This window comes from Pezoporus occidentalis, unplaced genomic scaffold (assembly GCF_034315485.1).
Source record: "Pezoporus occidentalis ecotype Australia unplaced genomic scaffold, CSIRO_AGI_Poc_V1 ctg19, whole genome shotgun sequence".
In the NCBI taxonomy this organism is placed as follows: Eukaryota; Metazoa; Chordata; class Aves; order Psittaciformes; family Psittacidae; genus Pezoporus; species Pezoporus occidentalis.
In genome coordinates this window covers 2,754,030-2,777,140 of record NW_026913748.1, presented here as the reverse complement: position 1 = coordinate 2,777,140, position 23,111 = coordinate 2,754,030, and the positions used below count along the sequence as shown (strand labels likewise).

The 23,111-nt window shown below is 41.4% G+C and overlaps 1 protein-coding gene across 3 annotated transcripts; it reads left to right on the top strand.

Moving 5' to 3' along the window:
- The first annotated feature begins 1,074 nt into the window (after positions 1-1,074).
- On the top strand, positions 1,075-22,763 carry MKRN1 (makorin ring finger protein 1). Of its 3 annotated transcripts, none has more exons than XM_062616441.1 (9): positions 1,075-1,262; positions 8,556-8,684; positions 12,824-13,056; positions 14,330-14,392; positions 18,432-18,658; positions 19,140-19,354; positions 20,040-20,150; positions 20,606-20,744; positions 21,191-22,763. In XM_062616441.1, the coding sequence occupies exons 1-9, from the start codon at positions 1,090-1,092 to the stop codon at positions 21,401-21,403; spliced, it is 1,503 nt and encodes a 500-aa protein (XP_062472425.1). In that variant the 5' UTR covers positions 1,075-1,089; the 3' UTR covers positions 21,404-22,763. The 3 variants fall into 3 exon arrangements, with proteins under 3 accessions (XP_062472425.1, XP_062472426.1, XP_062472427.1); XM_062616443.1 differs by lacking the exon at positions 1,075-1,262 and adding an exon at positions 1,753-2,008; XM_062616442.1 differs by lacking the exon at positions 14,330-14,392.
- Positions 22,764-23,111: the final 348 nt, after the last annotated feature.

The window sequence follows — 23,111 nt, the reverse complement described above, 5'->3', positions numbered from 1 at the left end:
CCTGCCACAGGCAGGGACACCTTCCACTAGACCAGGTTGCTCTAAGGCCTGTCCAACGTGGCCCTGAACACTGCCAAGGCTGGGGCAGCCACAGCTTCTCTGGGCAACCTGTGCCAGTGTCTCACCACTCCCACAGGGAAGAATTTCTTCTTTATATCTAATGTAACCCCTTTTCCCCTTTCATCTTAAAGCTGTTCCCCCTTGTCCTATCAAAATCGGTATGTGTACTTCACCTCCTTTTGAGTTCTGTTTGCCCAGGTCCCAGCTCTGCACATTCCAGAAAATGCCAGCAAGGGCATTCATGTTACCTGACTCCTCAGGTCATCTGAGGAATGTTTCAAGGCAACCTGCAGAGATTTGCCTCTTCTGACCACTCTAGTGCAATTCCTAATGTCCTGGCCATTTCAGGATGGTCCCCTTTAGAACAAAGGCTAAACTTCAGTATTTTTCTGAAGTGACCGACAGCTTAGGTATGTTTGATTTTTTAATATATTTCCAAATAGGTATGCAAAATATCAGTAACCCTGCAGTGTCAGACTTCTTTGTCTTGCCCTGGCACCCCTACTTGTCACTCTGCCTTTTCAGGCCGTCTTTAGTACTTGGCTGAAGACTCCTGGCAGTAAGATGACAAGGACACGACGCACACCAGGCAAACAGTAATTTCTCAACCAGGATTTATTATGGCAGGACATGATGTTTCTCACCCCGAATTAGCAGCACTGAACTCTCTGCTGGCCTAGCGCCAACATTCAGACTGGGCTCTTGAAGCGCCACTGGCCCCTCTTCCCTCCTCCCACCAGCCTAGCCGGCGCCACGTCTCCGTTACGCGTTCCTCCGAGGGGGGAACGACCCTTTTCCCACGCGCGCTGAGCCAGCCCCACCACCACAGGCCCGCCCGGCTGCCGTTTAAGGGCCCACCCCGTCAGGCGTCTGAGGCTGCGCCTGGGCCCAGTACACGGCGGTGCCCTTCCCCAAGGCCGCCACCGAACGTCCCAAGCGCGCCGTTACGTTACGGAGACCGCGCGGGGACAACGGCACTAACAGCCCCCGTCCGTCACGGGGCGCGTTCCCGCCTGGGCGCAAACAGTAATGGCCGAGGCGGTGGCTCTGGGAACAACGGCCGACGCTGCGGCGGCTGAGGCACCGGGGACACTCGCCGCTGCGGACGTGGGAGCGACGGCCGCGACCTTCGACTTCGCGGCCGTGCCGCCGCCCATCGTGGGGCTGGAAGGAGGCGGCTGGACCAAGCAGGTCACTTGCAGGTACGCGCTGCCCGCGGGGGGGGGCGGTCACGGCGCCCGTCCTTCCTTCCCTCATACCCCTCCCCCCCCACCACGCGGTCGCCCTTCCACCCGCCGCGCGGTGGCCGTTACCCCAGGGCCGCTTCGCTCCCCTCCCCCAACGGTCACGTACGCGCCGCGCGTGGCCGCAGCGCCCCCTGCCCCGCCCCGCCGGGCGACCTCGGGGAGGCCCAGGGCGAACTGCGCAGCCGGACGGGCCGCGCCGCGCCCTGCCCTGCGGCGGCTCTGGGGCGTGTGGGGGGAGTAGTACTGAAAGTACCGGCCGGCGCCCGGCCCGCTCCGGGCCTAGTTTTAGAGAGCCGGCCCCGCGGGCTGCGGCCTTTCTTCTGCCCCTGTCTCACGGGAGGGTGTTCCCTGCGGCTCCGCCATCCCCGTCGGTGTGGCTGCCGTCCCCTTGCCGCTCTGGTGGGAAGCGTTGCTGGTTGCATATGAAGTGCCGTGGGCCGGTATTTATTGTGTGAAAGTGTGCCCGCAGTGGTTGGCGTGAAGGACACGGTAGAATGAAAGCCCTGTAACCGTGTTCTGGGAAACGCGGTAAAGCAAGAAGTGCAAAACTGTTCAAGTTCTTGGACCGCTTGAATCAAAATTCTGAAATGAAAGTAAACCCGTGAATGATGCAGCAAAAGTTATTTATTAAGGCAGAGGACGGGGAGAAGTCATGACGAGGCACAAAACGCGATGAGTGTTGCCGCTTGTGTTACGTTAAGGTTCTATATGCCGTGTCATTTTCTATCTGTAGCTTCCGTTAAACTGTATTCCTGATAAATCTTTTATATGGGATTATGCAAATCATGCTGCATGTTGTAAAGCTTGCCAGATGGGCTATTTTTAAACTTACACTGCTGGTCTGTTTGCAGGCTGGAATATGAAAGTTTCTGTGAATATCAAAATATGAGTCAGTTTATATGAAAGCAAGTGGCAATCCAAGATTAGCATCGGATTATTTTTTTAGTTTTTTTTTATTTTATATTTTTTAAATCTAATTATAGTTGTAAATTACATTTAACCTGAATTTTGTGAGCAAATACGTTTAAAGTCACTAGGAAGCAAAAAAGGAACATCACTTAGGCAGAAATGAGGGGGCTCTGGGGTTTGATGCGAGCCCTGTATCTCTCTGCATATTTTTCCGGTTTTGCACATTGCAGATTGAAATAGTTTTGATAGCCGTTGCTTGGCTTTCCCAGGGAGCTTGCTGGCCCTGTTTCTCTTTTGTGCTTAAGCACTTTGTGCTTAAGTGTGCCCCTCCGTATTTAAAGCGGCCCAGTTAACCGTTGATCACTGTTTATTTTGGTTAATGCACTGTTAACGGGTCCATTTGAGAAGAGCTGTTCCTCAGCTCTTTCTGAGTACTTCAGCACACAAAGAATTTTGCCTACGAATAACCGAGTTAATATTTAATGCACGGCAGTTAAACGTAGGCCAGCAATGAGGAGACGACCGGGAATAATGCTTAGCTCAGCTTTTCAGTGAGCTGCAAGGGTATAGGAGAGTGCTCCCTCTGTATCGATTGCCTCATAATTTCTGAAGATGGAAAAGCTCAGGAGAAATGGATTGGTTAGATATAGATAGATATATGTGTTCTCAGGTAACAGACACAATGAATCAATTCATTGAAGACAGTGACTGCCCTAATACAGAAGCAGTCACATTAGTTAGGGTCCGGGGGTGCACTGAGCCTGTATAATGAATGTATTTCTTTACAAACACACAGGACTAGTGGGAAGTTGAAGCTACTGGTTTGTAATGGTTAATGTGAGCTTAAGCAACAATTAGATCTCAGCTTTGGACCTGATGAACGTCTCTGTTCTTTTGTTCTTTTAGACTGATCCTCCTCCTTATCCCACTGCTTGGTTGCTTCTTGTTTCTTTTTATTGGGCCATTCAAATTGTAGGCAGAATAGCTTTCCTCAGTCTATAAAGTGAAAATAACAATTCTGACTTGAGTTTCTGGGAATGTGTGATAAGAATTTTGTTTTTCTAAGTTTAGTTTCAGTAAGATATATTCATATTCAAGAAAATACCTTTCTTACTGTTAAATCTTGTTACACTTTCATAAATGAGCTTGAGGATTTAAATGAGATGAAGGGGTTGAATTTCAAAATGCAGGTTTCTAATGAAGCAGGTAGAGCAGTTTGCTTTGAGTAACACTGCACAATTTGCTTATAGGCTTTATTTAGTTAAATAATCATACGGGTGACAGAAAATGCTGCCTGGTAAGCTTCTGGGAGATAGTAGTCCCTTCTGCATAAGGACTTACCACTTCATGGTGGTAGTGAAGGAATACTTCTGTTCTGTCAGAACTGGAAGTTTTAGAATGGGTAGAATTAAGTTCTTCCTGCTCCTTTGAATACCTGATAGGATAAATGGATTGGCTAAAGAGTTTTATCATGCTAGTGTGGTATCCTTGGAATACATTAAAAGCCAATATCCTTGGGTTTTATGATGTGTAATAACCTTTAATACTTTAATCTGGAATAAACCATAGGGGACTAAAACTAATTTAGAACTACTTTTTATTGATATTCTTTTACTATGTTATTGGTATGAAATTTTTGAAATAAGAAAGTGGTAGGCCTTACCAAGTTTGTCTGTCCTTCCAGTTTCATGTGGTTACATAGTTTTATTGAGCATTGGTATAGCCAGCTTTTTCCAAACACTTGACACTGTTAGAGGTCCAGGTACTTCTGTTTTCCAGGTGTCATGCAGTAATAGTTAAGGTCATCAAGTTGACATAAAGAGATTACATTTCACTTGTTTAATAACTGAGCATAATTAAACCCCTTAGCAACTAATCAGTATATTTTGAGAGTTGTCTTCCTATTTCTGTCTTTGGTGTTCTTTCTGGAAAGTTAGATCAGATATTTATCTGTCTTTTAATATGAAGAGTCTGAATCAGTAAAGTATGTCTCCCTAATTCAGTGCACCATTAGTGATAAGGTGTGGAATGCAAACCAGTTAACAGCTTGCTTGTATTGCCCCTTAGCTGCTCTGTTCTGGATCCCCCAATAGCTTCTTGCTAAAGGAGGTCATGGAGAAGAAGGGACAAGGAGATAAATGCTATTAAGACCTACTTGTTTGGGGTTGTTTTTTTTTTCTTCTCCTTTTTGTTAAGGTTACTAACTCGGGTAGAATTTCAACAGCTACTCACGTGGCTGCATGCCCGCGTGCTGTGCTAGAACTGAGTGCCTGGCCTCTTCCCCGCTACCTTCTTCCCTGGGAGTTCTCAGTCTCTGTATGACACCTGAAGAAGCTAATGGCTGCAGTTGACTGTTATTCTGCCCAGTCATGGCAGCCTCTCAATTTTTGAAGGAGATCTGTTGCCAGGTGTAACACTCTAATTCAGCAAAACCAGTAGTTTAATAAACAAAATGGGGCTACCCATTAAGTGGATGTGCAGTAAAGTTACATCTGAATAAGTAAACCCATTTCAAGCTTCCAAAGGAGTATCACATACAGATGTCACTGATAAGGTCACAGGGATAATGACTCTGTATGGAATGAAGCATCTGAAATAAGCTGGTACCCATTCAGGATTTTAGACTGCAGTTATACGAGTTTAACACTGCATTGTCTTTGTAAAGGCATTGCAGATTCTTTTCTCTGGTTTATGGCAAGTGGTAGAAGTAATACTGTTCTAGCAGTGTGTTTAAAAAAAAACAAACCAGCAAATCTTCATGAGTTTATTATACTTCAAAACATCATGTAAATCAAGGTTGTTGAAACCTGGATAAACTTAAGAGTTTTAAGCACTCTAGTAAATTATAGAGCTTGTAATATGTGACCTCTCTCTGCAGTGGTTGCAGTTCCAGGGAGTTTATGATTAGCTTTATGGCTTTGGACAAGTGTTTTCTCAATATATTTCCAAAAAAATCCCCGCCAGATATTGTCTACAGCTTCAGTCTGCTGGACGTTCAAAGCCTGAGTTCTGTGACCTTTTCAAAGTACACCGTGACAATCCGGACATGCTGTTCTGATCAAGGTATCCATAACTTGACATGAGTTGAAAAGTTTTCATGTGATAAAATGCCAGTGGGGACTATTATTACTTCTGGGTGGCTGTTCCCTGTGTTGGTATCACTTGTATTTTATACATTCATGCAGTGCACTGAACTGGGGGAGATGATCTGAGTTTGGACTGTGATGAGTTCTCTGGTATGGTTCCCTATGCAGCCTTACCAAGTGATGATACTGCAGTTGAATAGGAGAGACAAGGAGCACTGCAGTCAGCATCACAGATACTCAGAGGAAATCCGGTTATATACTTATTTTGATCTAGTTTTACTGTTTCAAATAAAATTATATGTATTCTCTGAGTACTTGACAGAATGCAAGTTTCAAGTATATATGTCTTGGAGTGAGGCAGATAACTTACGTATTTCTCAGATTTAGGGATCCTTTTTTCTTGTAATCAAAAGCTAGAGGCAGCTGGTATTGCTGTTGTGTAAAGATACAGTTAAACTGAACACTCGTGTGTGTGTGAAAGTGCTCTTCAGCAGAATTTTTGTTACCTTTCACCAAAAATAATGCACTCTGTTTATTTTTTGACATGACCAAATCATGTTTTCGCCAAACACTGTAATTTCATCTATAAAATGTTAAATGCTTTGTGGTTTTAAAGTAAGAGATCTTACCTTGAGGAAGGGGGAGTTGGTATAATCCTTACAGAAATACATTTCTTTCTCCTCCCACCCCAGCCTTCTTGTTCAAATGATGCTGAGCTTGCTGTGTGGGATTGCAGGCCTTTAAAAACAATGTTTGAATTAAATTGAGCTTGTGTTTCAGGCTTGGTTAAATTTTTTGGTTTTTCCTTATTACAGCCTACCGTATTTACTGCGACAGCTTTCAGAATTACACAGAATTTGTATTTCCAGGCAATTTTCTAACATAAGCAGGGAAAGAAGGAAAGGAACTCCATGTCCACTTGCAAGCAGCAGGAGAGACTAATTTTGAGGCTTGTGTATTATGTTGACCAAGAAGTCCTCACTTGAAGCTGGTTCCTTTCTTAGTCACTTAAGCCATAGCAGTGCCCCAGCACTTGATTGGCTTGAAGAGGAGTGTGGCTGTACTGTGGGGCTGAGCAGTGATCTGAGGTAGATTAAAAATAAGCATGGGGGCAGCAAAAGGAATGCCAGGTTATATGTGAAGCCATTTCCCCGATCTGAGCAAGCAGGTGGCTGTGAAATTGCATGCCCCAACACATGGGGGAAGCAGTGGTGTGTGGAAATAAGCAAAGGGTGGAGATAAAAGTTGTTAAAGAGCAAACATTTAACAACGTACTCTGTACCCTAGTGGTTTGACTCCCATTTCTTACAAGCAAGCCAGAAATTCCAGTTACGTTCTGGTTCCACAAGTTCATGGGTTGGTATTTTTTGACTTTGAAGTGGGTTGGTTTGTGGGTGGGTTCTGGTGTTGTGTTGGGTGTGTGGGTGGTGGACTTTCTGGGGGGCTCCCCGGCCCTCCCCCCCAGCATTCACAGAGGAGGGTACTGGTTATGGGGGATGGGGTGTTTGTTTTGTTTCAGGAACACCCTATTCCTGGTGTGTGCTGACTTGGCTGTTTGTGCAGCCACCTGTCAAATCTGACCAGGGTACTCCTCTCTCTGGGGAGAATATCCTGAAAGAGCTTCATCTTGGTCTTAATACCACTTATCACAGAACGTAGGACCAATTTCTTATCTGGTTACTATATGGCTACAGTGTACAAACAGGGATTGTTCTCAATGTGACTTGCAGCCTGATGGCAAAGTGTCAGCTGGTGGTTTATAAAACCACTTCAGATTTTTTTTTGTTCATAGTACCTGGAATATACCACTGGTTTTGTGCTTGGGGGCTTATCAGCCCTCTTAAAACCCACCTCAGGTTTTAATATTTCTGTAGTACTGGATCATGTCATTTTGGTGAATTGGTCACTTTGATTTATCTGACTTCTTAAAAATGTAGACCAAGAACATGTGTAGAATTTCACTCAGTTTGACAACTTGACACCTTTGAAGTTTAGGAATATTAACTTGAATGTGTTGCTTTGTGAAGAGCTATCCTAGTCTTAGTTTGGGCTGCTGAAAGATGGTTCTTCTGTCTTATGTGCTGGCTGTACTGCTGCTGGGTTGTGCAGTCAGCAGGTTGGAGGACCTGGTTCAGCTACCTGCCTAGATGTGGCAACACCAACACTGAGCAGTGGAAGTGTGCCACAGGAGGAGGGCAGGACTGCCGCTTCCAGTAGCAAGATGGGCTTAGAAGGGTATAATTCTTAGTCCTCCCTCAAGTGGTGTTTTGTGTGAGACCTGAACCCTGAAAGATTTTCTTGCTTACCAGGTATCTGGGGCCTATGCTTCTCTTTCTAAACTTAAGTGTTGGTAAACATTTTGGTTGCTTCAATCCTTAGGTAGGTTTGGGGTTTTCTTTTTTTTTTTCTTTTTTTTTTTTTTTCCTTAGCTAAGACTTCTTTGGGAAAGATGTACTTAATCTTCTATTTTCGGTTGTGGTTTTGCTGTAAACATACTGAGTCTGAATAGTTAGAATGCCTTGAATTTAAAGAAACTCCTGTCTTCTAGGTTAATTTAAAACAAATTGAAAATGACTGCTCAGTTTTCTTTTGTAGCTAAATTTGAGGATGCTCAATTAAACTTGCATAACTTGATGTTAAAATTTAGTAAATGTCCTCAACAGCTTTGAAATGGTACAAGTCTTTCAAGACAAGCAGCAGCGTATTTCTACTGATTATTTGGTGCTTATGGCAAAAACTAATGTTTCTGGTTTTAGCAGATGTAATTATTCATCACAAACATGTTTTGAATTCCTGGGGAGGAAATTCTGATTTAATTATTTACAAATACAAAATAGTTGGAAGCCCTCAAGAAACTTGGTTAGGTATGGCTAATTCTGGTTCTTAGATTCAGTGGTGGGCTTCTCTAAGGCTTTTGTTGGTGTTGGAACACAGGAGCTGCAAGTAAAACACTTTGTCCCCATCTGCTTTGTCTAAGACTCTTTCCTCTTTGTGTCATAGCCCAGGATAAGGTTTTCAGGCTTTCGTAAGCCTTAAGTCCCTAAAGGTACCATGCAGTTCAATGGAATAGCTATGGCTTGATCTTTTCTCAGGTGTTCTTGTTTGTATGTTTATACTGGAATGTGGTCCCATGCATCATTAGTGGTGGTCTTAATTCAGCATATCTTGATTTATAAAATAGCTAATCATCCAAATAGTTTTACAGCTTCAGTGTTTCTCCTTAATTCACAATGATCTTCTTTCTGTTTTGCAGATATTTCATGCATGGAGTCTGCAAGGAAGGAGACAACTGCCGCTACTCCCATGACCTCTCCACTAGTCAGTCTGCCATGGTGTGCAGGTATTATCAGCGAGGATGCTGTGCTTACGGAGATCTCTGCAGGTAAAGGAATATTGTTGACTGTCACGTAGGGGAGTAATTTCACTCCTTCCTGAGTAGAGCTCACACAAAGGCAATAGATCTTGCAGCGTTTTCATTGTTCATTGCAACTTCAGAAATTTATAGAAATAGCTTGTCACAAACTGCCTTCTCTTGCTGTATACCACAGTGTTTGCATTGCTGTGTAAACAAAAAAAAAGCAAAGGCAAGGCAAGAACTGTTTTTATTAAAAGTGCTAGTTTTCACGATGTTTGTTAATAACATCAGTAGATGAATTAATTGAAACTGAGACTACATTCAGACTAGCTGAACTGATGGAACTAAGTTACATTTGGTACGTGATCATAAAAGCCTGAACAGGTAAGAATTTTTTTGTTTTATAATTATGTGTGGTGTCTTCATGGATTGCTACCCTGGCACTTGAACTGCCATTTTGGAAAAATAACTAGAATGTTGTGATGGTAGGTTGTAAAATGTTGCCTGTACAAAATGGCATTACATTATGAAAACGTAGTATTATTTAACTTATACCACTGACATTATTAGAAACTAAAAAAGTGTGAAGAAAGGAACCAGGTGCCTTACAAAGGCTTAGGGCTGTTTACATCATCTTAAGTTTACTATTAAAATTTATCATGAGTTTTGACATTCTGTCCTGTTGCAGCTTTAATGCATGATTAAATATTTGCATCATGACTCCATACGGTAGTTCATAGTTAGTTTTCCTTTCATGTTTAATACATGGTTACCACATAAAAGAAAGGTAACAAAAATAAGCATCTCTGGCTTTTATCTGCCAGTATTGCTTTCTTGATCATGTAGATCAGTGGTCTTCAAACTTTTCAACACACACCCCATCAGTGAAAACCTTTGAGCACACCCCTAATATATATAAATATGTTTATTTATACTTTGCTGTACTAATACATTATGTACATTATAAAACATACACAAAATCAGAATTTAAAAAAGGATGTAATAAAGATGAAATAAACAATACTTTATGCATAGAATCATAGAACGATTAGAGTTGGAAGGGACCTTCAAGATCATCTAGTTCTCCAAACCATTTTTGCTCTCACTAAAAGCCTTATTAGTAATAATAGGTTTTTTACTAACAGTAATGTTGATAGAATATGCTTTGGGTGTTTTTTTGGTTGTTTTTTTTGTTTGTTTTTGTTTTTAAATCTTAGTTTAACATTTTTTAACACAGTGATTTGAAAGTCTTGTTCTAAATTCAGTTTTAATGGCTGTCGTAGGTGAAAAAGATCTTTCACAAAGAGTTGTAGATCCAAAAGGAAGAATTGTATTTTTGGCTGCACTTAGTAATGCATGATAATAATTTTTCCATCCTGTACACCAGTCATGCAAAGCTTTTTGTTAAAATTTGGCTAATAAATGTCCATGTCAGTCAGCTCTTCTTACCTTCCAGTTGGAAGGTGTGGCATTTTATGTTCTTAAGAAATGGGTCCAAAACCTTTGTGTGGAAGGCTCTTAAAACAGGTTAGGGAAATCTGTTTCCAGGTCTAAGTGTACAGGATAGAGGTTTTTTTTTATAGTTGACACACTGGTGTTGGTTTTGGCAACCAAGTCATATAATGGTGGAAGGGTTTCAGAACAGTTATTTTCAAAATGTTACCTCCATGCCACAAGTTTCCTTCAAAAAGCAGTTGCTTGTTCTTAAAATGCCTTACCTGAAAGGGGAAGATTGCATGTGTGTGGGTTTTTGAAAACACCTGCTAGACAATGTACTGGTGATATCCACTTCTTACCATGGAAGTGGTCAGCAAATTTGGAGCACTCATCTTTTTGTGAAAGAAAAATGCATAACTCATATTTGCCAACTGTTAAACTGTTTGGTACAAGATAGCCAGCAGGCCTCTGTGTGGTGCAGATTTTCATGGTGGTTCTTTATCTCATAACAAAGTGTTGTAAAGATTCAACTATTGAAAGGTCTTGTTCTTATAAAATTAACCATGTTAATGACATTCTGTAGCACTTGGTGTCCTTCTGGCTTCATCTTCGCTACAATATCTTGCCTATGAATGATGCAGTGAATGAATTCCTGGTATGGTGCTGTCTCTGTAACCTTACCCTGGAATCCTCTTTTTTTTCAGTCTAGTCAAGGCAGGGACTCCTTCAGGGCACAGTTTTTTCCATAAAACTTTGTTTTTATTAAAGAAGCCCTTTACTGTTGAGAAGATACCTTCTCCAGTCCATCTTTCTGTCTTTAATGAAGAAGCAATTTATTGAGAATATTTCTCTTCTGGTCCATCTTTTCTTTAGTGAATCACAAGAAATAGTCCTTTGTGTATTTCATTGTTGAAACAGAATCTAGCAGACATTGTAAGATGAGACATGTTAGAAACATCTTTACTTTCATCCAGCTGTACAACAATCTGCCCACACTGTGAAATTTGTTCTAATACTTGTTTCTTTGAGTCTTCAGCAGTGTTTTCAGTGTATTTCCCAGCAGTACTTGCTGACAAAGGAATGTGTTTTACTTTGTTACCATTGTTTTTCCATGCGTTATTTCAGTCATTTTTACCACAGCAGGAAGAACAAGTGGTCTGATGGTATGTGTAGCCTTTTGTCTTTCACTATTGCACACGAAGTCTGTGCAGAACTTCACAATAGATGTCTAGAAGCCTCTTTTAAGTACTGGGTTGAATATCATGTGACTTAAAATAGCTGAAAAAATTGTAGAGGTTTGTCTTCATGTTCTGAGTGTTTAGATTGTAAATCTCTTGGTAATTGTGAGTGAGGACACTGCTGTCAATCGGGATGTTAAATGTTAGTAAAACTTAATTTCTTATTTTTTAGGGGGTAGGGGAGGGGGAAGACAAGAAGTTCTAGTATTTTATTCCTGCCCCCAAGTGGGTTGTCCTGCTTACCTCATTTTGGAGGCCACTGATGGTAGAGGTATGAAGACCTGAAGTTTAAGTTTGTGCTTCATAGCTTCCTTAGGATTTCAAAGCTGACATTTGGTTGGAGGCATCTCTTTAATAAGCAAGAGCTGTGACACTTAGTTGTTTTCAATCTGATACAAAATAAATGAATCACAGTTGCTAAAAAGTTCTGTATGATCCTAAGAAATTCCCTCCCTTTGTACTTGGAATTAGGTAGCAAATCATAGATTCATAGAATGGTTAGGATCAAAAGGGACCTTAAAGATCATCCAGCCTCTTTGACATGTGGGGGTACACCTGGAATTTATTTTCCCATGTAATGTACTAGATGCTGGAAGACAGATTTTTTTGAGTGAAACTGCGCTTTCCTGTTGTTTGTGGGTGGTAGGGATCAAAGTGAGAATCCTTTTTCACAGTGAATTCAAAGAGACATTAGAAATAACTACTAAAATCCATTGTAAAATCTGAATGAGGTAAGATGCGTAAATACAGAAAAAGAATAATTTAGGCTTGTGGGGGATCTCTGGAGTTGTGCTGAAGGCAAAGCCATTTTAGGTCAGGGTGCCCAAGGCATTGTTCAGTCCTGTTTGGATTATCTGTGAAGATCAGGATCTTGCAGCTTCTCTGGGCACCCGTTCCAGTGTTTACTCTCACCATGATTGCTTTTTCCTAATACCTAAATGAAACTTCCTGTTTTGGGCTTCTGTCTACTGACTGGCATCCTGTCACTGAACCTCTTGAGAAGATTCTGGCTGCATCTTTCCTTTGGCTTCCCATGAGGTAGTCTGAGACAGCAGGGTCTGCCCATAGTCTTCTGTGGTTTTTAAGGCTGAATGAACTAACTTATCTCATTCAGGTAAATTATTATTTATACTACACATGCATAATAGGTATGTGAGTGGTTTTGGAGTTCTTATAGAAGTTCAGTCTGTGAGTTAAGTAAGAATTGTGCATGCTGTACCATTTCCTCCAAAATGATGACAATACCTGCCGTTTCCTTAAGCAGTGCTGCCAGATTACACAGGTGGAAGCATGTCTCTATAAAGGGTCATCAGTGGCTATTTCCTCCAACCCTAGGCTCTCCTTCCAAATAGTGTGTTTATATCTAATCACTCAGTTTCTTTCACATACCTTGGGCTGTTTTATGGAAGTTTTCTGGGGTTTTGGAGTGGGTTTTTTTGTTTTTTTTTTTCTTTTGGTAAAGAGTTGATATGATGTGTTTCAACATTTCAGATATGAACATACCAAGCCACTGAAAGAGGAGGAAGAAGAAGAGACTGATGTGGATCCAGATGAAAAAATTTATCCCTCGGTATCCTCAGACTATGCATCACTCCCGGAAACAGTTGAAGAAATACTTGCTGAGATAGAAGATGAAAGTGCAGATCTGGCAGCTGCAGGAGTAGGTGCTGAAGACTGGGTGAATGCTGTAGAATTTGTCCCTGGGCAGCCATACTGTGGACGTGGTAAGCTGAGCAAGGGATAACAGTAAATTTCTGTCATGGGTCAGCAGTTTTTATGTAGTGCATTTTGGAGCTTTTGAGTACAGCTATACGTATTTATTAATCACTTCAAGGAATAAGTCCTTCACATATGCTTGAATTTTTTGATGTGCATAGTTGGATGGATCTCTTCTTTGGAGTTTAATGTGTATATGTAATGGGAGAAGAAAATACTGGTGCTGCTATTACTATCACTACTTTGAAAAGATAATTTGCCGCTTTTGGTTTTTGGGAGGTTGGTTTGTTTTGGGGTTGGGTTTTGCTTGGGGATTTTTTCAGTCTTTTAAACATTTTCCAGTGGAGATACAGATTCCTGTAGAATGAATTGAAGCCTAATGCTTGCTTTCATGAATCCGATGGCAGTTCAGACCAGACATCGTTTATTCTAGTTACCTTTCTGAGACATGCCTGCCTAATACTGTGGCAGGTTGTCTTTGGAATGAGATCGAAGCAGCTCATCATATGAGACCAGAGTGTTCAAGTAGCATGCTTATCTGCTTTCCCTGCATAAAGAAATCACAAAGACTTAAAATCTAAATGAAAAGCAGGCTGAAGATGTTTACTTTGGCATAATCACTAGTGTCTGGTTCTCTAAAACTGAAGGCTTATGGCCATGAGTACGCAAATAATTGTTTGAGTGCAGAATACGTCTTGTGTCCAGAAGAGTTTGAAGTTGTCATGCAGTGCTCAGATTATTCTTGCCTCCACAGCACTGCTCACATTCTCAGATCAGAAAAGAGAATTACCTTATCAGTGTTAGAGTGCTGGTGGACCCTGTTCTCATCTGATTTGCGGAAGAGGAAAGGAATGGTTGAGCAACATTATCATTTTTATAGTGCTGTTGAGTTGTTTGATTGTGGAATAATTTGGTGTATCTGTGACTTGGGTATAGTCCAAAGGGATGAAAACATGTCTGCTACCTGTTAATGTGTCACATTACTGTCATAAAAGATACACCTTCTGTGTTCATTGAGACAAAGCACATCCTTTTTTTTTGTAATCATTCAATCAGAATAGAATAATTCAGGTTGGAAGGGACCTCTGGATTTCATATAATTAATTTTTCTGCTCAAAGCAGGGTCAGCTATGTCAGGTTGGCAGGGGCTTTGTTTGGTTGAATCTCTATCCTCAGAGATGTTCAAAATGCTATAATCTCTGGGCAACCTTTGCAGTGTTTGACTTCTTTCACAAGGAAGAACTCTTTCTTAGTATGTAATTGGATTTTTCCCTGCCTCAGCTTGCCTTCTGTCTCTTGACCTGTGCGCATCTGAGAAGAATCTGGCCCTGTGGGATTTTGGTGGTATGTTTGTTTTTTTTTTCTTTTTTGTTACTCCCTTTCCCTTTCCATTAAGTAGTTGAAGATAGCAATAAGATCACTTGTTAAAGATGAACAAGTCTAGTTTCCTCAGTCTCTTTTCATGGGTTTCACCCCCTTAATGGCTAGGTGGCCCTCCACTGGAGTTAATTCAGTGCTAATTTAAACATCTGGAGATCTGTTAAATACACCTACTACTTACAGGAGGGCTGGTGCTTTCTCTTAAATTCCTGAAGCATAAGTGCTGTTTCATTATACCTTTAACTCAGTTTTACTGAAGCAGTTCCTTTTTTCTAGGGTGTCAGGCTTATTTTTCATGTGACTGCCACAGATTGTTAGATAGCATTCTCTTTGAATCTTGTTCATATTCTGTTTTGTATCCTTTGAAATTTGTTGTATTTTAAGGTACAGACATACTCAGCTGTTTCTGCTCAGAACTGTGCTAGATAATGCTAATTCTTTTAGAGACTTCTTAAAAGCTGCGTTTTAAAAACTTTACTTTTCTGAAGCCACTGTCTTTATTAAGCTATAAAGATAAAACACCTTACTGTAGTGATCAGGAGGATGTGTGCAGTGTCTTCTACAGTGAGTACTTTAAAGCCTTACAGATTCTTGTCAAATGCCTGGGGAAATGTACAGGTACTTGGAAGCCTTAAAACGAAACCTCTTTCTCAAGGTAAGTTAGAAGCCTGTGTGTTTTAAGTTGTCTTATAAATGCTGAAGATTTGGGGTTGCCGGTTTAATTGTGTGATGCTAGGGCTATAATGCTTATCTTTTACTATGAGAGGAGACATTCTGCTAATGCAGGTGATTCTCTGATTTGGGACTAAACTTGATATCTTGAAGATTACCTCGAGGCCTAGCAAAGAAAACAAATGATTCATAAGATACTAGTTTGATGTACAGATATGCCACATTTCCGTATTTGCTCTGCTGCTACTGCTGCTAGATGTTCTGGAATAGTTGAGGGAGAGTAGATAGGCAAAAATGCAAGAAACACCTTGAATTGGATGGCTGTTTCCTTGTGCTACAAGATGAATGTATTTGATGCTGCAAAGTATGTCCTAGAGTGAGAACAGGTGGTGCTTGAGTTGAAGCTTATGGACTAGGGTTTTTTTCACTAGCAGGAATTTAACCCTGTTAACTCTGAAATCGGCAGTGAGAAGGTGGGGATTGGGTCCACCTACTGGAGAGTAGTGGTTTTGGAAACAGCAGGAGAATTTTAGAGTAAGTGTTGTAAATGAGGGATACTGGATGCAGAACTACTGAGCCAGTGGAGTCTTGTGAGTTTCTCTAATTTGCTTTCAAAGAGGAAGCAAAACTAGCAGATACATTGCAGTAGGTCCACAAAATATGCATGCAGGACTTTAGGTTATGGAAGCTGAGATACTCAGAAGTGGAAATACTAATTTGAATTTTATTTTATAGAAATACAACTGTCACTGAGGGGAAGTGCTGGGACAGCACAGAAGACTGGGACTGGAAAACTAATGTTACTTTAAGCATGCGTTTTCCTTTCCCATCCTTGTACTGTGGAAGTTCCCTGAGCCATTGTTGAAGACTGATATTTGTACATCTGTATCATGTTGTTTGGGTGTCTGGTCACTAAGAACTGGTTTCTGTTTTTTGTGCAAGGATGGTGTTGTGGACTGGGCTGGAATTTAGTAATTGTACTGTGTAATGTGCTTATTGACTTCAATAGTTGTTGGTTGGTTTGTTTCAAGTAACAACACTATACTTTTACTTTTGTGCCAAGATATGAAGCTCTGCTCTGTGGACCAGCATAGTAAATAAATGGGTTTCTAAGTCAGTCTCTGGGGGGGTAAGACTTCAAAGCCTTTATTCTCAAAGAACCTCAGGTAGTAAGTGGGGTTTCGTTTTGGTTTTAATGAATTAAATCCTTACTGAATAAAGTTTTTACAAAAGGTATCTTTGAGAGGGGTGCAGGTGATTGGAAAGTTTTCTTCTTTTAAGAGGAGCTTCATATGTGCCTCTTCAAAGTATGCATTTTCCAGGGGAATAGGGGATGGCCTTAAGCAAAGACGATCTTGCCATCCCTGTTTAAAGTACTGTATCACTCAATTCCTTTGAAATTTGGGTGCATTTGTCTGTTTAATGGGCTTCTGCTCATCCATACTATGCCCTGCTAAACTCTTTTTCCTCAGTAACAGTCAAACTAGATGTCAGGAGTCCTGTGAATCAATTAAGTAAGAAAAATCTCTAACATCAATTAGAAAAAACACTAGCAAAATTGGCAGTTGAGGGAACAGAAACTGACTGGTCGTTGTGATTTTTGTTACTTTTGGAAGTGGATTTCAAACTGGGAGGGGGGTGGGCAGGATTTCAGTTAATAAGTACAAATTTTCATATCATATTCAGCTATTACAGGAGAGTGGGTAGGGCCTAGTGTATGGCTACTCGTTACTTTCCTTGGTGTCAGTTCACTAGAACTCATGGGGAAGAAACGCTAACGAAGAACTCTTTGTTGGGAATCTCATACTGAAAAAATGATCAGGTTGACAGTTGTTGACCTGTTATTCTGTCACTCGCTTTGTTCTAGCAAACAGACTGATCCAAGATCAGTGCAAGTGACCTTTAAGGTCAGAGATAGTTCAAGAAGCAGACTTGCGCTTATTTTGGGAGCTAGTATTTTCCTACACTACAGTATTTACTTATGCTCTGAAAGTGTGAGCTCTCTGGGACCTGCTTTTTCTATGTCCAAAAGCAAATGGACTGATACATGCTTATTGTATCTCCCTGCTCCGTGGGGATGAAAACTCTGAGTGTGTGGCCTCTGATACTTTTTGAGATCAGAATCCTTTACTTTTACTGGTCTAACTATGCCTTTGGTAGTTTTGCTTACTTCTCCAAATCTAGTACTCAAATGGATTATAATTTATGGATGAAAAACTTAAATGAATTGTAATTTACAGAAGTTACAATCTCTTACAGATTTTTTTTTTAATTCTTCTAACAGCTATTGGTTATGTAAATGAAGCCCAGCTGCTGCTCTTTCTGGTGTTTATCCTGAATATAGCAATGCTTTGTTGCTCTGTGTTTATTATATCTTCAATTTCAAACTCGTTGCTTTTGTCTTGTAACTTATGTAATGATCTAAAAATGCTGTTTGGCTTCTGGTGACATAAACAGCCATATGTTCTGGAGGTACAGGGAGAAGTATTAAGCAGCAGCTGTCTAAATGAGGAAGAGAAACAATACAGATTTCAGTTCAATTTAAAACATAGTAAGGGAATTTACTTAGGATTTTGCAAAACTAATGGCTAGCTGAGAATGCCCTGAAAATACCCTGATGCATTTCGGTTTCTTAAAACTAGGTTTACATGTTTTGTCTGGTAGACTGGATATCTGTTTAGGGTAAGCTTTTTGGCAAACACCTAGAATAGTTACCTTGAGAGGTGTGGACACAGCTTTTAATATTGCTCTCAGAGATCCATGGGAGTCTAGAAGAGTGACAGCCTTGTGGTTCAGGCTGAACAAGTGATAATTCACCTGTACATAAGGAAGTGCTAGTGTGGTGTTTCCATACCAGTGTACACCAGCTGGATACATGTTCATTGCTGTGTCATTTCTGGGGAAAAGCCTCTTTAATTTTAGCAGATATGAAATTGGTTCTCAAAGCAGTGAAAGATTTGTAACCTTATTTAATTGTTGCTGAATTGGAGTTTGTATTAAAAGTGTTTTTAAGCTGCTGAGGATTAGTGAGGTTTTTGTTCTGCTGTGTTAGCCTGTAAATGGGTTTGAATCTGACCACTGAAATGTTAGCTTTAGTCTTGTTTGGGTCAAAGGAGGAAGCAAATGGTAGTGCTTTCTAGAGTGGGAAATGACCGCTGGTTCAGGTTAAGGGTGTGTGAAACTTGGGCTGAAATGAACCTTGGTTCTGTTATTCTCTCTGGATAACTTGAGCAGGGCTACCCAAAGATTACGTTGCATTAAAACAATGTATACTCACTCCATGTGCTCTTAATCTGAAGGTATTGCTTACTGTACTTCACTTTGTTCCTAGCCACTCCTTCCTGTGCTGAAGCACCCTTGCAGGAATTGGTGATTGAGGAGGAGTATGAAAAGCAGCATGAAGACGTGGAGATAAAGAAGGAGCTGTGCCCCTACGCTGCAGTAGGAGAATGTCGTTATGGAGAAAACTGTGTGTATATCCATGGGGATGTGTGTGATATGTGTGGCCTGCAGGTCCTGCATCCAGTTGATGCTGCGCAGAGATCTGAGCACATAAAGGTAAGCAAGCAACTGTCTGGTGTTAAACAGCTTTGTGTTATTGCTTCCTAGCTCCCCACAATCACTTGTTACTACTACCCTTTCATTTGGGAGTTCAGGCAGGTCAGGCAATGAATGAAATTCCTGTTGTAAACTGGACCGTTTCCTGTCAGGGCCATACTCCAAAGCAGCTGGGTTTCCTTATCTGTGCTGGGAGAGCAGTCTGCTTAAAGATACTAAAGCTTTATTCCTTGCCTAGTAAAACTGGATGGTCTCTTGAATTGCCTTTTTCATGTTTAAAAGCAATGGCTGAAGAAAAGAATTTGGATTCTGAATTTATTTCCACTATCTGAGCAGATTTTTTAGGATCAAGATTTTACAGTTTAATCATACTCCATTCATTATGCAGGACAGGAGAGTAAACCTTAGCTTTAAAACCCGCTTAGAATTCACTAGGCGGCCAGTTGTCTCTGTAGTCGTTTCCTTTGTGTCTCCTTTTCAGTCTTGCATTGAAGCTCATGAGAAGGACATGGAGCTCTCTTTTGCCGTCCAGCGTAGTAAAGACATGGTGTGCGGGATATGCATGGAGGTGGTGTATGAGAAAGCTAATCCGAGTGAGCGCCGCTTTGGGATCCTCTCCAACTGCAGCCACGCTTACTGTCTGAAGTGCATCCGCAAGTGGAGGAGTGCTAAGCAATTTGAGAGCAAGATTATAAAGTGAGGCACTTTCCCATTTCAGTTGTGCTTTGTTACTATGGAAGAACTTAGTAACTCCTGTCAATTTGCAGCAGACTTCCAGGTGCAGGCTGCACAGAGACTGCGTTTAATGCATACTAACTTTCGTTTGGAAGCTAAATAATTGTTAGGGATAACATTCACATTCTTGATTTGGTTAATTTGGATTAATTTGGCAAAACTCACTTAATAGTAGAAAACTTGCACTTATTTAGTAGCATATTGTTCAGTGGTTACTGTTTGGACACCTGGCCAGGAATTTGAAAACAGATTAGGCAGTTCAGAATGTATGCTTCTTAATTAATTACTGCCCTAGTTCATTAATCAATTGACCAAACATTTCTCCCCTTAAAGGCTGTTCTAAAAATGCAAAGTTCCAACCGAATACAAAAATCAAGGCAAAATGAACGTATTTAATTCTAAGGAAAAAGGAGTCTGTGTGAAGTGTTTTTTCAAGCTTTTCTGAGGCAAGCTGACCAGCTGCTATCGCCATAACTCTTGAGAGTTTAGTTATTCTTCATGTGTAAGAGAATCTAGATTAAAAAGCTCATACAGGAAGTGTGTGGGTACAGTACATCTTTAGAGATGGAAATATGCCATGACTTGTTACATAGGGGAGAGTGCCCTGCCATGTGGAATTTTGTAGCACAGTCTGTTCATTCCCCAGGTCCTGCCCAGAATGTCGGATCACATCTAACTTTGTCATTCCAAGTGAGTACTGGGTGGAAGAGAAGGAAGAGAAGCAGAAACTCATTCAGAAATACAAGGAGGCAATGAGGTATGAACACTGCAGCCTTCTGTCAGGTTGAGACTGCAGAGATAAAGGCACACATAACCAAGAAGGGTACTGATGTAAAGCCCTCTCACCACACCTCCTTTCCACCACCATGCATGAAGTGCGTCCTTGCCTGTCTGCCCACAGGTGCACGCAAACACACAGTTGCAGAGCTCTTCCTATGGTCTTTGACCTCAGTCTTTCCCTTCTATATGCAAGACACTGGTGGTGTAGCCGTATGGTAGCATGAGCCTGTGCACTGCGAGCCATCAGTGCCATACGCATGCACCAACTCACGCACACTGTGCAATGCATCACTTCTGCATAGAGGTGTTAGACTAATAAAATACCTTCAGCTCCAAAGGGTATCTGAGATTCTTTTAGACTACAGGTAAATGCAGTTCTGAAGTCTGGCTGGGGTCTGCTGTGAGTAAGGGTTGTGGTATTTTCCTTTCCAGCAACAAGCCATGCAGGTATTTTGATGAAGGCCGTGGGAGCTGTCCTTTTGGAGGAAACTGTTTTTACAAGCATGCGTACCCTGATGGCCGACGAGAGGAGCCACAGAGACCCAAAGTGGGAACGTCAAGTAGATTCCGGGTCAGTGCTGCTGGTTTTAATTCTTTCTAGACAGTGCACAAGAGGAGTGAGCGATAAATTGGCTGCGTTGACAAGAGGACAGAGAGATGTTGACTTTTGGGTTTGGGTTTTGGATTTGATGGTGGTTTTGTTATTCTTCTGATAGACATCTCTGATGGTGAATTTAAAGGAGGTGGTCTAAAGAATGTGAATGCTGGAGGCTAAGATAGAAAGCGTAGGTTTTAACAACATTCCTAGTACACCAACATACTGAAGTAGAAATGTTGGGTGGCATTAATATGGGTGTCTAAGGGTTAAATTCTGCTGAAGGCCAGTGTCTCCCTGAAAGAGTAACATGGCTTCTTCTATGTCAGAGTATGCCATGGGCTGAACCATGTCAGCCTCTGAGAAGAGTCATGCCTTGTGCCACTTGGTCACCCAGGGAAATCCTTGTGTTCCACTTGCAGGCCCAGCGAAGGAATCGCTTCTGGGAGTTCATTGAGGAGCGAGAGAACGGTGATCCGTTCGAGACCGATGAGGATGAGGTGGTGACCTTTGAGCTTGGTGAGATGTTGCTTATGCTGTTGGCAGCAGGAGGTGATGATGAGCTAACAGATTCCGAGGACGAGTGGGACTTGTTTCATGATGAGCTGGAAGATTATTATGATTTGGATCTATAGCACCTGTCAGTGGAGTGTGGACTGTTGTCTTGGCTTCAGGCAGTAGCTATTACCTGTGGTGTTGTGGCAGTGCCTGTGTTTCTCCTAGGCAGGCCGATCAATTCCAGGTGCTGTTGTAATAACTTTTACCCAGGGTCTGTCTCTTCCCATCCCCTCCCACCCCAGGAGTGTTGTTTTTCCTCTGTTTAAACAAATAACAAGAAATAAATCTTTAAAATGTTAGTTTTTGTAAAAATGAATTTAACTGTCAAACAGTTAGCTTAGGTTTGTTGCTTCATATGTGTACCCAACAGAGTTCACCCAGTTCCAGGGTTAAAGTGTTTACAGGACTTCCACACTCATTTTGAAGAGCCCAGATACAAAAATGAGCAGTGGCCATGCAGTGGGGATGTAAATTGGCTGATGGCCGTTTTTCTGTCTCTGTACCGATATTTCTGACTTGAGGCCAGACAAAAATTCTCTCTCTATGGCATCAGTGCCATTCCGCCCCCCTCATGTACACGTCTTCATTTGTGATTTTGGTCTCTTGTTTACTTGCACATTACTATTACTACTGTGTAACCAGAACCAGGTGTGAACGTTCTGGGTTTTTACTGTGTTTAGCATGAAAGGAAAATGTCATTGTGAAAGGAGAACTCTCTATGTGTATATACAGATAACTGTAGAGTTGGACCTCAAGGATGGGGAGACTCTGTGTAAGTTAAAAGTAACAAAACCATCTTTCATCCCTTCTTGGTGCATGAAGTCTAGCCTCCAGTTGGACATGAAACTGGTTTAGCGGTCTCAGCCCAGAATGTGGCAGTGATCTTAACTATCACTTAACTTAATAGATGGCACTCCCTAATACACCAGCTCCCTTTCATGTGTATGATTAGGGTTGTCCAGGAGCAGAAATCCGGTTAGCCAAGGTGGGCTCAAAGGAACACCAGAGAGGCCCCTTTAGCTTTATTCCTCTGTAAGTTTTAGAACCTGATGTAACCACCTAAGCCCTGAGCTTCGCTAGGAAATCGCTGTGCCTCTCGCATCTGAGTCGGGCAGGTTGCCTGGGAAAGCTCTTCAGTTTATGTGTGTTGCTGCTTACAAAGGCAGTCATGCAGTTTCTGGCTGTAATTTGCATTAAGAAATTACTTTGCCACCAAAGTCCCGGCACAGGAATTTTAACCTTGCATTACATTATCTCTGTTTTTTATTGACTTGTGAATGCCCCGTGATCTGTTTTCCTGCTGCTCTTGTCCCCTAGACTGCCTCTCCTTTCACTTTTAAATGGAATGAGAAATTGTTCTGAGGTCTATAACGTATTGTTTTGCAGCTGCCTTTTGTAAGAAGCACTTTTCCCAAATAAAAAAAAAAAAAGGAAAAATCTTAAACAAGAAGTCTGCCTGTTCTTTTAAGTTTGAAGCTTCTGTGCTTCAGCTGGATAGATCAGTTTTGGGTGTTTGTGTAAATAGAAAGGCATTTGTTACTTATTCCTAATTCCTACACAATCACATCACACTAACACAGAACTTTAACTTGGTTAGAGCGTTTCCAGCAAAGAGCCTGTAATGTAAGGAACACAACAGAACAGAGAGTTTTTGGGGTTTGTTTTAGAGGCAGGTAGCAAAGGCAGAAAAGGATTTGAATGTAATATGCACAGATGTTTAGAGCTGATACAGGGAAAAACAAAAAATGAAAGGCTTTGAAGTAGAAATAGCCTTTCCTCCCCTAC